Source organism: Dermacentor albipictus, chromosome 1, assembly GCF_038994185.2.
Source record: "Dermacentor albipictus isolate Rhodes 1998 colony chromosome 1, USDA_Dalb.pri_finalv2, whole genome shotgun sequence".
NCBI lineage: Eukaryota > Metazoa > Arthropoda > Arachnida > Ixodida > Ixodidae > Dermacentor > Dermacentor albipictus.
The window spans coordinates 90104325-90121690 of record NC_091821.1 but is presented as its reverse complement, the minus strand read 5'-3'; the positions used below and the strand labels follow the sequence as shown (position 1 = coordinate 90121690).

At 41.9% G+C, this 17366-nt stretch overlaps 1 protein-coding gene across 6 annotated transcripts in view; it reads right to left on the bottom strand.

Moving 5' to 3' along the window:
- The window catches only part of poe (E3 ubiquitin-protein ligase-like protein poe), a 549262-nt gene that overhangs the window by 334142 nt on the left and 197754 nt on the right, over positions 1 to 17366 (bottom strand). For all 6 annotated transcript variants that reach the window (XM_065455076.2, XM_065455078.2, XM_065455079.2 and 3 more), the window contains 3 exons: positions 9710 to 9789; positions 6865 to 7002; positions 1685 to 1867 (listed from right to left, as the gene is read on the bottom strand). In XM_065455076.2, coding sequence (XP_065311148.1) covers positions 1685 to 1867; positions 6865 to 7002; positions 9710 to 9789 — 401 coding nt within the window. The remainder of the gene's footprint in view (positions 1 to 1684; positions 1868 to 6864; positions 7003 to 9709; positions 9790 to 17366) is intronic.

Genomic DNA, 17366 nt, shown 5'->3' with positions numbered 1-17366 from the left:
GCACCTAAATTTAAATAGATGGGTGTTTTGCATTTCGCCTCCGTCGAAATGCGTCCGCTGTACACGGCTGGGCGGTCTCGGTCCAGATTTCTTCATCATCGCCGTTCGCCTCAACACTTCGGTGGGCTCCGCTTTTCAATATTTGCCTGAAATTAAACACCGCGCATTTGCGACAAAGCACCAGTGGTCGCACTTATCACCAGATGCAAACATATGGGCTGTGGCACCCCCGCTTACCCGTAAAAAGGACTCTGCTGTAAGTAAGCACCAACTCTCCATTGCGCATAGCGCCAGATTGCTCGCCGAGCACAGCTGTTCAGTTTCTGCTAAACTGTGGGCAGTAGCTTATCAGGAAATCAAAAGAATGAAATTTTTATCGCAAAGGGCTGCTACAGTAGATTACTTAATGACAAAGAAAAGGAAAATGAGCTGCTCCGTGGGCTTAAGATTTCTCTGCAAAGCGATGCCATTTCTGAATGAGATTTAGGTAGAATTAATGCAAGACAAACTTCACTACTAAATGTCTTCGGTGCAGCTTTCAGCAACGGATTAAGGCGAACGTGAAGTGTTAAGACCTGCACAGTTGAAACTAGCTGTATTGTAATTAAGCAATTGCCTTAGCAAGCAGTCGTTTCGAAGTGTCAGTAAGCCCAGCACTTATTCACGCTGCTCATGGTTTCTACGCGACGAGACTAGGTATTTTGGTTCTTAATGCGCAAGTATTTACATGATGTTAAATGTTGTAATCACCAAAAAGAAAACTTTATAACTCCATTAAGAAATAAAACGTGTTTGTGCAAAAACAACATACAAGCACGATCATTTTATTTATGTAAAATAAGCGCAGTGAAATACAGACAGAACAAAGAGGCGTCCGTTCACGAATGGTCCACCATTCACAATGCAAGAAGTTTGTTAAAAGCATAAAGAAAGAACATCAAACGTGAGAGATATGCATCGGGGGCAGGAAACAAACACCAGCAAATGAATGGCAATAAATACAAAATGCACACACACGTATACTTCGATTCGAAGTTAAAACCGCAACTTTCCAGCCGCGGTATGGTTCGTTTCCATTTTTCGCACTGCTCCTTGTCAATAGCTAAACAGAACAATGACACTTTTTCAGTCGTGCCCTTGTAGCCGGAACGGCACCCCGGCACACAACACTTGTTCGGCATCGTTTTCCCACCCCGCCACTTCAACTAAACAGCCCAGCACTCGAAAAATAGTGCAGCACATGCACAGAACGCATGCAATCACTCAGCTCGCCTCACACTGCGCACGCGTTTCGGTACGCGAACGATGCCCTCTGTGGCACAGTGGCGCTGCGTCGCGGCAGCTTTGGGCAGCATACGAACCTCTCTCATAGCGTGGCGACGGAGTTTCGTGACCAGAAAAACATGGAAGGACTCTGGCAGAGCTAACAATACTTCACTGTTTCTTGTTGCCTCAAAAACAACATCAATACTATAATGCGTATAACTGTGCAGACACAAATATTATCAAATACAAATATCTGTTATTTCAGATTCCCTATTATTTACACTTTTTGGCAGTGCCCACCAAGTTTGAATTATAAGCTGACAACAGTTATTAGAGACAGCAGAAAAAGCAAGTAGCTAAAAACACAATCAGAAACAGACATTGACATTAAGGAAAAGAAAAACGGTAATATTCATACCTTGATCCAGACATTGAAGTTCTTATGCCCAAACCTCGAAACCCAGACAATGGCATGCAAGATCTGGGGAAGGTCAAGCATTGCATTGCCTGTTGCCAAAGCCTCTGACAGTTGAATGGAAGGTGGCAGGCTCAGCAACAAGCGCCACACTGCACCGAAGCAGTACTGCACTGCAGCTGTACCCTATGTCCAACAAGAAAAATGTGCCGTTAGCGATCATGCATATTGTGAATTAGCATGAACAAAAAAGTAGAGCAGACAGAATGGGGGAAAAACCCACAAAATGAGCCCACAAAATGACTTTTCGGGTTTTTAACCCTTTCAGTGCTCCCCTCTCTCTCACGCATACCCACACATGTGTGTACATACACTTGCAATTTGCAAAAAATGTTCTATTCAGATGTCCAATAAAAAAAAAAAGCTTTTCAGAATTTTTTGTTGTACTTTCGAGAAGCATATTTAGAGGATTAAAAAGGAAGTATGACAATTCTGTTATATATATGTATGTACTGCCATAAATATAAGCAATATTTCATGGATCTTTCTGATGTTACAAGAATACTGTCAGGTACCTGCAGCTGTTTCCTTTACAGATTTTATCCTGCCAACTTTCTTCAACATGAGATACATTCATTATTGAAACCCAACTCGCTTTTAAAGGGCCCCTCACCAGGTCTGGCCATTCTGAGCTGGCAAGTACAGAGCATACACTGCACGATAACAATCGCGTCTGCAACAAAGTAATACATCGCTACGTGGCTTGGAAAGATCTGAAATTTCGAATGGAATGCTGTTTTCCCTTCTTGTGGCTGATGCGCTCCAAACAAGAGGATGTACACATGCTAATGCGCCTAGGTACACGTGTTTGCACTGTGACGTCGCTTGTGGTGACACATAACTTTGAGACTTATTCAAGGCAACATCTGTTATTTGTGTAACATGTTGCTTGAACAGACGACTTAAAGCTTAGAGAAATAATAAAACACACAAATCAAATGTCTGCATGTTTTTGTTTTACTTTGCACCACAGCAAGAGGATTGTACTTCCGTTTCGTTAGCTCGTACTCACATCGTGCAGTCATGCGCGCAGACACCGAAACTATAAGTCATTTTCTACTGTGTTCCAGCACGGGATCATGCTCTGTGATCCGCTTGTGTCTGCCTCAGCCTTCCCGTAGCACTGAATTATACCACTAGTCAGGTGCCCTAGTGTGCAGTGCGCGAAATCGTACGCTGCGCAAAACGAGACAATCGCAACAGCTTGTGCGCAATGCCGTCAGCGGAAGTGCGCTACACAGCAAAAAAAGTGAGGAGAAATACATTACGTGGGAAGACGCAGACGCAACTTTATACACAAGTATATTTAAAGATTGATATGCTGCACTTGGCCAAAAGGCAACTGCCCGCACTAGCTGCTAATCGTCGTCGTTTTTGAACCACTGGCTTCTTCATCCTTGGAGATTGGGAATACTGGTCTGAAGCACTATTGTGGTTTTGGCATGCAAAACCATCGAATTCCACTTTTGAAAAATTTAAGCAACCAAAAGTTCAGGCAGAACCTGTGACATAATGACTAAAATTAAATTATGGGGTTTTATGTGCCAAAACCACGATCTGATTATGAGGCACGTCATAGTGAGGGACTTCGAAAATTTTGAGCACCTGTGGTTCTTTAACATGCACCTAAATCTAAGTGCATGGGTGTTTTCACATTTTGCCCCCACCGAAATGCTGCCGCCGTGGCCGAGATTTGATACCGCAACCTCGTGTTTAACAGCTCAACCACATAGCCACTAAGCAACCACGGCAGGTGCCACAATGACTGTTGACATTAATGTGATTAGCATTCAAGCAATGTAGTGACACCATATTTCCACCACCAAAATGCATCATGTCTGAGCCGTGCACTGCAGCCATGCTCCTCTCTCGTGCTTCCTTCTGGACAAGCTGTGCTATCCAGCAACATGCACTAAGACCCCCTCCTTGAGTATGGCTTTCAAGATGCGTGGCGTGCCAGTGCTTGCTTATACTGAGAATTAATCTGTCACTACCTGCCTGCATTCATGGCACAACTCGAAATTATCGGGCTGTTGTGCTTAAGGAACCTGTGTGACGCAGGTATGATTCCGTCCAGCACCCAAGTTTCCAAGGATTTTTATTTTTTCATTGAGTCATTAAAGAGCCTAGAGTAGGTTAAGAATGCTATTCACATTTTATGAATAGCACTTTTGTGGCAACTATTTGTCAGTAAACTGACAAATAGTCACCAGAAACACAAAAATCAAAAATTGAAAATTTCCTTTAGACAAAACCAGATGTGTGTTAGACACCCTTTTAAGAGACACTAAAAGGTAGGGGTGTGCAAATAGTAATTTTTAAAACCGAATCAAATACTTCTTGAATGGTAAGACAACTTCTTTCAATACAATGATACAGTTTCGCAATATTTTACTAGAAACATTTATAATTTCAACCAACAAGACAAAAAATCATAAAGTTATGCACCGAAATAAGCTCCTACAATGCAGCAACTATAGTGTATTCAAGGTGTTATTTTGTCACTGTGCACTGAAATAAGTTCCTATATAGAGTAGCAGTAACTATAGTATCTACGGTAGCACTTTGTCACCGGAAAAGTCTGGCATTAAAATTAAAATATTCAGCAAATAGGCAGGCAGCTTCATGAGCTAAGTGAGTACAAGAGCATTGTTGAGATAATGCTCACCAGAAAGTTCTGCAATAGAATGCAATAGATGAACCAAGCCATCAACCATATGACAATAACAACAGATCGGAGGCACATGAGCACAGGTACCCCACAAGCATTAAGCAGTAAAACCACCCCCGAGGATGATACTGTGCCCACAGTGGTATAAGAACTTGGGTTATGTGTTACATTCGGGTAGCACAAGGAGGGAGGCAAGAAAAATGAACCCCTCAATGTTTTAAGTTTTCCTATCTTGAGCCCCCCCCCCCGCTTGCTCATCAGTGCTGATTATTCTTAAACTATTCAAAAAATATTCGGTGTTTCGAATATTAACTATTCGATTGAAGCACAAGATCGAATAGAAATACGTTCTTGAATATTCGCACACCCTTATTAAAGGTAAGCACTAGGTTAAGCTAGAATATCCGAAGTGCAACTTTTTCCATTCTTATTCTTCTGATTATTTCAGTCTCATGATCCGGATCCCAGTCACTAGCTGCCCTAAGTAGATGTATTCCCTTACCACTTCCAGTGCGTCGCTACCTATCGTAAACTGCTGTTTTCTTCCGAGACTGTTAAACATTACTTTAGTTTTCGGCAGATTAATTTTTAGACCCACCCTTCTGCTTTGCCTCTCCAGGTCAGTAAGCATGCATTGCAACTTGTCTCCTGAGTTACTAAGCAAGGCAATATCATCAGCGAATCGCAAGTTACTAAGGTATTCTCCATTAACTCTTATCCCCAATTCTTCCCAATCCAGGTCTCTGAATACCTCCTGTAAACATGCTGTGAATAGCATTGGAGAGATTGTAATTCCCTGCCTGATGCCTTTCTTCATTGGGATTTTGTTGCTTTCTTTATCGAGGACTATGGTGGCTGTGGAGCTGTTATAGATATCGTTCAGTATTTTCACATACGGCTCATCTACACCCTGATTCTGTAATGTCTCCATGGCTGCTGAGGTTTCGACTGAATCAAACGCTTTCTCATAAGCAATGAAAGCTATGTATAAAGGTTGGTTATATTCCGCACATTTCTCTATGACCTGATTGATAGTGTGAATATGGTCTATTGTTGAGTAGCCTTTACGGAATCCTGCCTGGTCCTTTGGTTGACAGAAGCCTAAGGTGTTTCTGATTCTATTTGCAATTACCTTAGTAAATACTTTGTAGGCAACGGACAGTAAGCTGATCGGTCTCTACTTTTTCAAGTCTGGCATCCCCTTTCTTACGGATTAGGATTATGTTAGCGTTCTTCCAAAATTCTGGTATGGTCGAGGTCATGACGCATTGCGTATACAGGGTGGCCAGTTTTTCTAGAACAATCTGCCCACCATCCTTCAACAAATCTGCTGTGCTGTTACCTGATCCTCCCCAGCTGCCTTCCCCCTTTGCATAGCTCCCAAGGCTTTCTTTACCTCATTGCAATTGCATGCATACATGCATTGCATTTTCTTTACATTGCAATTCAACAAGTAACAATATACAGTTTGGCCAATTTTATACGTTTCTTTTTTTTTTTACAAAACTATTCGCTATTCTGCCAACACTTTTTGTGTGAGTGTCATGCCCTCCATATGTGGCCTTGACAAAAGTAAGGGTGGTAATGCCTGACAGAGTATTATAGCTGAGATAATTGGCACAATGCACGATTCTTATGCTGCACTGACAGGCGGATGACGCACTGCTATTAATTTTCTCACTCAATCTGCCGTCTCCTGGAGATGTATCATTTTCAAATAATGTGAAAGTAAGCAGCACTAAGAATGGGACTAAACAGAAGCCCACAAGACTGCTTTAGTCTGGACACATGCTGGTTTAATCCACTTAGTGCTCTTTGCTTTCAAAGTCATGTACCAACTAGCTCATCAAAGTGCGTTATATTAATTAGTGATTTTCTCTCCACCAAAGTTGAGTCAAACTGGAGAGTTTAACATCCTGAAACTGCACTATGGACTATAAAAGATGCCACATAGAAAACACTGCAATAATTTTGACCCAAAGCATGGTACGCAAGTGCTCTTGCATACCATCCCTATCAGAATGCAGATGCAGCACATGGAAATCAAAACCGCAACCAGCAGCTAAGGTAACTCTTGGTGCAAAACATATGCCAAGATCCTTGGGACAATAATCAATCAATACAGGAGAACTAACTTTTTGCTTTTAGTGTGCCTTCAGGAGAAACATGAAGGGAGCTGGGACATTTGCTCAGATTACCATAAGTTCAATTAACAAATGTGTATTGAATCTATGGAGAACTAAAGTTTCTCTAAACTGCTCAGCTTAAAGCATTCACAAGAACAGACTTCATTTCAGTCAGTCTAATGAATCTCAAATATGCCAGAATAAGCGCATTGAAAGCACTGAACCCACCAATTGAATAGAAGACCTAAGGTTATTTTTTTGCTCATGAAAGAAAAAACAAAAAGCAAAAAACAAATTCCATTTTCAGATATGAAAATTACCCTTACCAGATATGAAAGCTTAGGGCTATCAGAAGGCCGTTCCACTGCATCACATTGAGCTCCGATCCACAAAAGTGAAAGCACTGCTCCATAGAGGTCAGAGTAATTGAGTGCATCTGGTGATGCTAGAAGAAAACTGCAGGCCTGCATATGTAAAATGCACAAGAGAAAAAAGTAAGACCGACCTTTGGTTAGATGTTTTCCGTGAACTACTGCATCTAGAGTTTTTAAGCAAAAATCTGGAATAATATGAAAATTCAGCTGGTTCTCAGCTGTGGCATTAGAATGTAAAGCATGGTGACTTCATTATAGGCTTTATGCACTTCGTGTTAACGACAGACATCCAGCACCACCTGTCCAAAGTAGCGATGAAAATCAGTTGGGGTTAGCATGCTGTGTTATGCTTACAAGCTGAATTCCTCAAAAAGAAAAAAATTGTAGCTATATACTCTTGCCTATATAATACCACAAAAGCTCAATTGGTGCAGTCCAGAAGATATTGAATACGGGTAAATTTTCTGTAGAAACCACGACAGGTGGCAGCACTTGGTCAAAGCTGCCAATGTCAGTCTTTCTATTACCACTCAGGAGGCATTTACATGTATTGTTACACTGCAGAAGTCACATATAAAGATGTATTTACGATATTTACGAGAGACAATGATGCATAAAAAAGATGGCTGTCAAGACTGATTCCACCTCTACACGTCAAATCGTTTTCTGACTGGCGCCATTCTTGGTTGAGTCATAACATAACCCCTGCCTGTAAAGGCACCGTCTTGGGGTAACTATAAGGAAGGTGAATTCGTGGCAAAGTAAGGCTTCAGCAGGGACACATGCACAACGTCCGTGGGGACATGCGAGTCCAGCAGAGCGATCTCGTAGTTCACATCGCCAAGCTGACACAATATTGTGTAGGGTCCTGTTATCACAGCAGCAGCTTTTCAAACAAGCTGACGGAGCGACATGGCATCCATAGGAGGGCAACAAATCTAGGAGGAAATCAAACGTCCCGATGTTGGCTGTCGTACCGGATCTTCGACCCGGTCTGAGGCTCAGTGGGCCGGGAGCCGGCAATTTGGAGTGCTGTGCTAGCCCGGGCAAAGACATCTTGAGCATATTCAATGGGAGCGTTCCTTGAGCAAGGAAGCAGTGTGTCAAAGGGCAGAGAAGGGTGGCGGCTGAATAGAAGGTAAAAGAGTGAAAAGCCAGTGGTCTCGTAGTGGCACAAATTATTAAATTATGGGGTTTTACGTGCCAAAACCACTTTCTGATTATGAGACGTAGTGGAGGACTCTGGAAATTTTGACTACCTGGGGTTCTTTAACGTGCACCTAAATCTAAGTACACGGGTGTTTTCGCATTTTGCCCCCATCGAAATGCGGCCGCCGTGGCCGGGATTTGATCCCGCGACCTCGTGCTCAGCAGCCCAACACCATAGCCACTGAGGGGACAAATTATAGGCGAAGGTCACGAAGGGCAACATGCTGTCCCGATCACTATGGAGGTCGGAAACGTACATAGACAGCATTTCTGTCAATGCGCGATTGAGTCGCTCCGTCAGCCTGTTTGTCTATGGGCGGTAGATGGTGGAAAGCTTGTACTCGGCAGAACAGGAGCGAACTAGGTCTTCAACTACTCGGGACAAGCAGGTGTGGCCGCAATCAGTGAGGAGCTGACGAAATGCGTCGTGATGGAGGATGACATCAGGTAAAAGGAAGTCTGCCACCTCAGTTGCACAGCTTGTGCGCAAAGCTCACATGATCGCGTACCGGGTTACAAAAAGTGGTAACTTAAGAATAGTAAATGTATTCAGCTTCGTTTACTTTTTTTTGCAAGACGCAGCTGAAGTCACAACTTGTTAGCACAGTTTGTCTTACTTGAGAAAGACTTTCCAACCTAAATTGCAAAATTACATTGGACTAAAACCTATCAAGCGAATAAGCTGCTACAGCAACACAAACAATATGAACCAAGCAGATAAAGCACTCATCATACTAAACTACAAACTAAGAACAGCTCATTCAGCTGAGCTAACATGCAAAGTGGCAAGGCTTCTCGCAGGGGCAAATGTAAAATGTAAAGTTGATGTAATGCACAACAGCCAGATCATGAAGCCTACAAATTACAATAAATTACAGCAATTACAACAACAAATTACAGCAATTACAGCATGCACGCAAGGACCCACACCACAGAACACCAATACCCAAGTCCTTCAATGCTTCTCATGCCAATGTGTAATTGCTCCATATCCTCTCTGGTCACTCACCAAACCAGTGATCAGAAATGGTTTGGGAATGCCACCCTTGTTACATAAGTCTTCAACTCGCTGCTTAGAAACCACGGTCAGTAATTTCATTAACTATTCATGCATCACCTTACTAACTTTTGCCTTTAGGATTACTCAACTAGAAAGCTTTGATCAGCTGCATATGAAACATATGCTCAACATGATATTTCCATTTATGCCCTTATACCCACATTTTTGCCACACAGCTAAAACTACTTAAATGCAAGACTGATGAACTGCCAAGTGATAATTGCCAAGATGATAAATTGCCAATTTAGATTGCTGCAATATAAACATCTACTGCTTGATATGTATTTAAAGCAATGCAGTGCCTTCAATCATTGGTCTCATGAGGACTTCTGCAAAGGTAAGCCTCCTTCCTCTGCCCAACGAAAACTGTTTCTTAGTCAATGATGCACCCGATTGGACCTAGTTCTGAGCAGGGCATTAGCTCACCCATAGTGTGAACGAGTATTCCAAGATAGGTACAGACATTACAAAGAAATCTGGTAATACAGAGCAACAAAAAGAGTTGACTTTACAGAATGCTCAACTTACAAAACCATCCAGTTTTGGGACATCCTGTGTACCAGATTCCAGAATCATGAGGTGGTAAAACTTCGGCCTGATGTGTGAACCTGCGCATAAACCATTTACATTTCACATTAAGCAAAATTCATTAAACCATTAAGGAACATTGTATCTTTTACTGCACCAACTGGCATAACACTGTAAACAGAAGCAGCTGTGTTAGGTTATTACCAAGAAAGCATGGCTTCCAACAAAAAAACATTCAAGACCGTTGCGGCAACTGTAACATCGAGCAACTATGAAAGGGAGCTTTCAAGAGTCAAGAAACAGCCCAATCCTAACGGCTAACTTTTCTGTACGATTAATAGTCGGCATTCTGTATGATCACTGATTGGCATATTGAGTACTTAAGCATTATGTATTTTCATATTGTTCCCAGTACACTGCAATCCAAATCTTCTGCAATGCCCTGTCTGGATCCTGAAGGTATTAAAAATAACCGCTTAGACACATGCTCAAAAATGGAACTATTCTTGTTTTTAAATTGACAGGAGCTGCCACATGAGTGTGATCACACAAGCAGGGGTAGACCATAAAGGCTGTAAAAGGAGGCTGTCCGAAAGAATATTATTCTAGATCTACCAAACAGGACTTTTGAAGTTGAACCAGAGGTTGCTAGATCTCCAGTACAACTAACACTGGAAACAAAAAGTGAATGCTGTTACTGGTACAGGGTTTTGCCATCATGTCGCAACATGACTGCTAAACCACAGCCATGTGGATATGAAATGAGGAACTAGACTAATAGAGAAATTCCACAAATTATGTGAAGATGCTTCAATAATCTCATTTTTATATGTAAACACGAGAAGAAGGCACAAAAACTCACTGGGCAAACACTGCACCTCATGTCCAAGCTAGTAATGTTTTCTACAGTGAGAATGTTTATAGCCCAAGGCATTGCTAAAGGCATTATCTGAAAGGCATTTCCGTCCAATGCAACTTTTAAGCACTTGAGCTATTGAGCTATGGTGAACAAAAGTGAAAACAGTCAAATTGCAATTATTCTGGGTTTGATAGTCCCCAATCTATATACCACATAATACGCGTGAATCTCAAGAATTTTGCAGGTTTTTTTTTACTGTTCTTGTGGCAAAATATGAATGCCTATTGATAATTCTGCTACTTTTATATTAGTTTCTGTATGAAAAGGATGACATCTTTCTACCCAATGTCTCATTTTATAACATTTTCATTTGCATTATATGCAGGCAAAATTTTACACGTTGAATACACTTCAAATGACAGCCTGGACAAGTTAGGACTATTTCAGAAGGCTCGAATTGTAGGCTTTCCTTCTCTTTTGTCAGCAAAATTGGTCCTTACACCTTTATCAAACACTGGATAATAAAATTTGGCCTTAGCTGGAAGTTCTTATAATGTTTGACATGTTATTTAAGGGTGTAACTTGTTCACAAGTCTTTTTCTTGGAAAAAGCCAAAGTTGTAGGTAGAACCTTTGTCTATTTCAAATGACAATTAGCTAGCCTCTGCCAGTTGCTGATGGTAGCAAGTTGCTAAGATCAGTTAGCAAAAGTTTATAGCTCCATTCTCAATGCGAGTCAAGTACATCCAATTTTCAGAGACTTGCATATGTTCAGAGCTGAGATTTACTACAACAGAATACCAAGAACAATAAAATTGATGCAACTTTTACAACATAAAAAAAAGAAAAAGAAAAGAAAAAGAGAAGAGGAATACAGCAGTTTCGCCCATTGAAAGCAACAGCAAGATTTATCGTTCCCCTCAAGCTTCTTGAACAATGTTCTAACAATATGCAGGGTCATGCTGGCAGAAGTCAGTGTGCTAGGCAACCAATGCTGCACAGCAGAAACACCACATTGGCAGCTACCATGCTTCCCACAATTCTGCCGTGATGTTGAGCATCACTAGCAGTGTTGCAGGCGTTGCAGGAGTTAAGACCAATTGAAAACCGCCAAGGTTTGTAAGCACTGAACGAAAGAATTAGATCATTTAACCCTTTGAAGGTTTTTGCCATACATGTACGGCAGTGGTTTTCTGTCCCGCAAGGTCTTTGCCGTATGGGTACGGTTCCGACCCTCCATTTGAAATTTCACGCCATAATGACGATGCGTGCTCACCGAGAGGTGCTGCCACCTCTTAGCGCTTACAAGATGCATTTGAAATTGGTCCGACCTTTTGAGGAGATAAACAGAACTGATTGCTAGTTTCAGCGCGTCGCTCAGACTGCGGCAACGCCCCTTTGGCGGTTTCGGTTTCGCCGTGTGATCGCAACGGAGGCGTGAAACGTTAATTTTTTCTTTGTCGGCACTCTCTTGCAGGGCTGTGGAAGTTGATTTCTATCTTGATTGTCGCTGCTCTTAGCTTGTTTATCAGCGCCGTTCGCGAGGTATTCTCGCTCTCTGCGGCAACGCGCTTTCGCGGTTTCAGTTCCACCGCGTGATCGCAACGGAGGCGCGCCAAACGTGGTTTTTCTCTTTGTCGGCTCGCTCTCGCAGAGGCGGCGGAAGTTGATTTCTATCTTGATTGTCGCTGCTCTTAGCTTGTTTATCAGCGCCGTTCGCGAGGTATTCTCGCTCTCTGCGGCAACGCGCTTTCGCGGTTTCAGTTCCACTGCGTGATCGCAACGGAGGCGCGCCAAACGTGGTTTTTCTCTTTGTCGGCTCGCTCTCGCAGAGGCGGCGGAAGTTGATTTCTGTCTTGATTGTCGCTGCTCTTAGCTTGTTTATCACCACCACTCACGAGGGATTCTCACTCTCTGCGGCAACGCGCTTATGCGAGAGGGTGCCTCAGACCTCCGCCCAAGGCAGCCGCACGCAGACATGTCGTGTGCACCAACACAACTCCTCGCTCCAAGAGAACAGACACGCATTTTAGGTGTGCAGATTGTGATAAGGCGCTGTGCGTAGACCCGTGTTTCAAGGAGTACCACGCTCGGAAATACTATTGAACATTTGGCAGTTCTGAGTGATGCTGACAACAAAATACTGTTCGTAATTATTTTTTACTATTTATTCCCGACTTTACATATTTTGCACATTTAAGATCCACAATAAAGTAATTTGACCACTTGGGAAAGTTTTTTTAAAAATAATTCGACCCTCAAAGGGTTAAGCTAAATGCTTAGTGTGCATTCTACTCAGACCAGTGTACGAAATACAATATGGTATGCGCACAGATGCTCAGCAGGAACACTATTATGTGTGCACAAAACTGTCACGCCAGCAGTGGAATGCATAACAATGTCCTGGCTCTGCTGCAGGGTCGATTGAGTGGATGGAGCATGACGGTACATCCACTTGGCTTTATCATTTCTGCAGCAAAATGCGCTTTGCATCATTTGCGTCCTTGGAGACCTAACTCTCCACATGCAGACCACGCATAAGCTGCAGCTACTGTGATAGCACAGTGGCGATGCTTACAGCGTGAACACACTTCGAATGTCTGTATAATTGCTATCACAATAAAACAGAACATACAGTGATCTGACTAGTCAGGATATAAGTACATTAAACACCAGGTTGAATTTTGCAAGTTTTTTTCAAAACGAGGTGTTTTAGTAATTTCCTCTAAATATTTTCCTGACCCATTTCTGATTCTGTATTCAGAGAATACAAGGATCCTATATTCAATTAACTTTTAAAATGGTGCTTAAGTTAGTAACTTACAAAAAACGAGGCATCTTGGGGTACAGAACTATATCACAGAAAAAGCCTCTATGTAAAGAGAACATTAATTTATTATTATTTTTTATTATTTGGGGTTTTACGTGCCAAAACCACTTTCTGATTATGAGGCACGCCGTAGTGGAGGACTCCGGAAATTTTGACCACCTGGGGTTCTTTAACGTGCACCTAAATCTAAGTACACGGGTATTTTCGCATTTCGCCCCCATCGAAATGCGGCCGCCGTGGCCGGGATTCGATCCCGCGACCTCGTGCTCAGCAGCCCAACACCATAGCCACTGAGCAACCACGGCGGGTAGAGAACATTAAAGGGCCCCTCACCAGGTCTGGCCATTTTGAGCTGACAAGCGCAGAGCCCACAATGCGCAACAACGATCGTGTTTGCAAAGAATTACATTGCTACGCGCCGCGGAAAAGCCTGAAATTTCAATCCGAATGCTGTTTCCCTCTTCACTGACGGCGAATCCGCCCAAAGAGCGATGGTGACATAGTCGGGCTCCAGCGCCTACGTAATCGGGTCCACAGAGTGACGTAGCTCGTGGTGACACACGACTTCGAGAATTATTCAAGGCAACATCTGTTATTTGTGTGACCTGTTGCTTAAATTGACGAACTGAGGTTTAGAGAAATAATAAAACACAGAAACGTAATGTCTGCATGTTTTTTGTTTTACTTTGCACAGAAGCAAGAGAGATGTACTTCCACTTTGTTTGCTTGTTCCCACGGTCGTGCGGTCACGTGCGAAGGTACCGAAACTATGCCAGTTTCTACCGTGTTCCAGCGCGTGATCACGCTCTACGATCCGCTTGTTCTGCCTCAGTATTCGTGTAGCACTGAATTATATCGCTAGTCATGTTTCCTTGTGCACAGCGCACAAAATCGTGTGCTATGCGAACGAGACAACAGCTCGCATACGGCGCCATCGACAAAAGCGTGTAGCGCCGAAGAAAGAAAGAAAAAAAAAAAAGTTGAGGAGCAAAAAGAAAAAAAAAGAACAAAAATGAAGGCGGGGCCTGTGACATATGCGTCATGTGATCCTCGAGGTCCGGTATGAGAGAACGCAGGGAAGGAATTTCGTTTCCGTAGGCTAGACGGGGCGAGTGGAGAGAACGTCTTGCTTGGCAGTGGAGCTCGCCTGCTGAAATCACGGGTTCGCGGCACTGAAATATTCTTGTCTCTGCTATTAATGAGTCGATTTGAAGAATGTGTGCGGTAGAACGCTCCCTAGAGGACACGTAACAACTTCCAGCGTATAACCTATATTTGCTATGTAGCCTGGTGAAGGGCCCTTTAAGACACTGAAAAAGAATGATGCTATGAACAGCAAGAAAATTGTGACAATTTAAAGAAAGGATGACAGGAACACCATAAATTACATGACAATGTACTCCATGAAACACCCTCATTTAGCAACAATATCATATGTATGATGGTGTGTTGTGCAGCACACAATCGTCAGAATTTGTTATCTTCAATAAGAATGTGAGCAGCTGCAATTACATCACCTACGCAGGAGAGATGAAAAGCCAACACTATACTCCTCGCTGTTTATAATTTCAAAACAGCTGCACATCAGTGACAACAGCACCATTATATGGCCCAGCACCTGCTCCAACCATGGGCACAGGGGCCTTGAAACTTAAATGATAGACAATATATGCTAATAAAGTCAGCCTTTTCTATTAAAGATAAAAGTTTACAATAAGAGAAAAATTATAAGCATTTCAAAGAAATTTCTAGGCAACCAAATGTCCTTTTGACCTCGCATATTAATTTATTTCTCATCAAGTTAGCACAAAACATCTTTTTTAAAATATACAATTGTACATTTTCCTTTTTGTCTGATGTGTTTGTACTTGGGGAAGGCTGAATAGCTGGTAGCATTTTTTTTTTTTTGCCAGCAAGAGCACACAAGGAAAGTAAGCCCATCATTTCATTCAGCTCATTTCTGTCAGGAGCAATGAAAATTTGCAGAAACTTGGAGTTTCCCCTAGAAGAGCTTTAGTTCCGCGGGTCACGTACAGGCAGGGTCTAAAGTTTAGATGTGGGTTGCCAAAAAGTTTAGATGTGGGTTGTTAAAAAGGTCAGATGTCAGCCCAGTTTTAGCTTTAAGACATTAAAACAACACAATACTATGTTGGTTTCAGACACTAGTACACAAAGCATATTTGAAATCCAGATTGCGTGACAAGGCTCAGTAACTTTTATTTTCTTCATACCTTCCATCCTGTAAACTTTTGAGGCTACCTATACATCATCCTATGATTGTGCTGAAAGGTTTACACAAAATTAAGGAGATGAACCAGTGGGCATTTAAAAAATATTGCATGAGGTTCTCACTTGACTTTGCACTACTTTGCATTTTTCGGCAATGTCCTTTTCAGTTACACCTTGAAAATTTTTTTTTTCAATACTATAAATTGATATATGTACAAAGAGGGTACAGTAGGGAAGCTTCAAATTAGATGAGTATGTTAATTTACAATGGTCTACACATGCTTTGAAGATTTTATTTTGACCAATATTTGCTGATTTACGACATTTTCCCAAAACAACATTGTAATTGTTTTTAGAAAAATGAAAACTGAATATTGGCAGATTCTGCTTAATGTTAAACACTAAGATTAGTAGCTTAGCAATATTTCAGGTAAGGAGGGTTATTTGAAGCTGTTGACTGCACTACACAATATCATAGATAACTTGGCTGATATGAAAAGATGTAGCTGCAAAACTGCATTTAATGGGTGACATCAGTATGTTTGGCGTGTGAAGATACACTAAAGAAAAACAAGATTGTGCAAGTCCCAAGCACTGTGGGAATCGACGTTACACAAAGCATTTCGCAGGCAGCTGGCTATGCAGCACTGTTTGTGGTTCAGCAAAACGTTACCAGGTTGACCAATGTATTTCTGTAACTTCAGTATTTGTTTGTGTGACAAGGGTACAGTGAGCTAGAGTTAACGCGGGAGTGCATGTGTGTGACAACAGCAGCAAGAGGACGATGATGGTACCGACTCCATGATTTCTATGAATGATCGAACTTATGTGAACGAGCGGCATGGAGGTGAGAAGTAGGTAAGAAATGCAGAAACTAAATGCTCATGGACAGCAGAAGTAAACGAGAAGAAAGGGGATTAACCGAGGGGCCCAATTTTTATTAGTCACATTATAAGAAGCCAACAAACACTGACACCAAGGACAACATAGGGGAAGTTAATTGTGCTTAATAAACTAAAGAAACAATAATTTAATGGAAATGAAAGTGGATGAAAAAACAACTTGCCACAGGTGGGGAACAATACCACAACCTTCGCATTTCGTGTGCGATGCTCTACCAATTGAGCTACTGCGGCGCCGTTCCCCATCCACTTTCTTAGGTATTTATGTTTCCTAGTAGAACCCAGAGAGTGTTAGCCAGTGCCACCACTTGAGCCACATTTGAAATATGAACTAACTGAAAAAAAATTGGGCATGTTTAAACAGTTTTATACGTGATTAATAAGCATGATGTAGTAAACTGTGGCATTCATCAATGGAAATGAAAATGCATACATTATGGGGCATATAAAAAAAAGGAAGGTTATGCAAGACTGGGTTGGTTCATAAGAAACTTTTTGAATTCTGTAATAAATGAGTGTAGCACCATTAATTTTAAAACAAATGGTGGCGAGTTCCATAATAAAAAAGCATTGAAATGAACAGTTTGCTTGACGGAGTTAGTTCAGACTTTGGGTAAGATTAGGTTCGTGTTAAGAGCAAATCTTGTACTGTTAGTGTTATCTAGTGAAGAACACGGGATGAAAGAAAAGGGGAATTGATTGTTGATATGTTTACATAACCAGACACCTATGTTATATTTAATTATGCCGGACACTGGGCATTGGTGTGGTATAAGCTAAAAGTTATTACTTTGATTGCTCTATTCTGGACGATTTGTAGTTGTGCAAGGTAAGTACT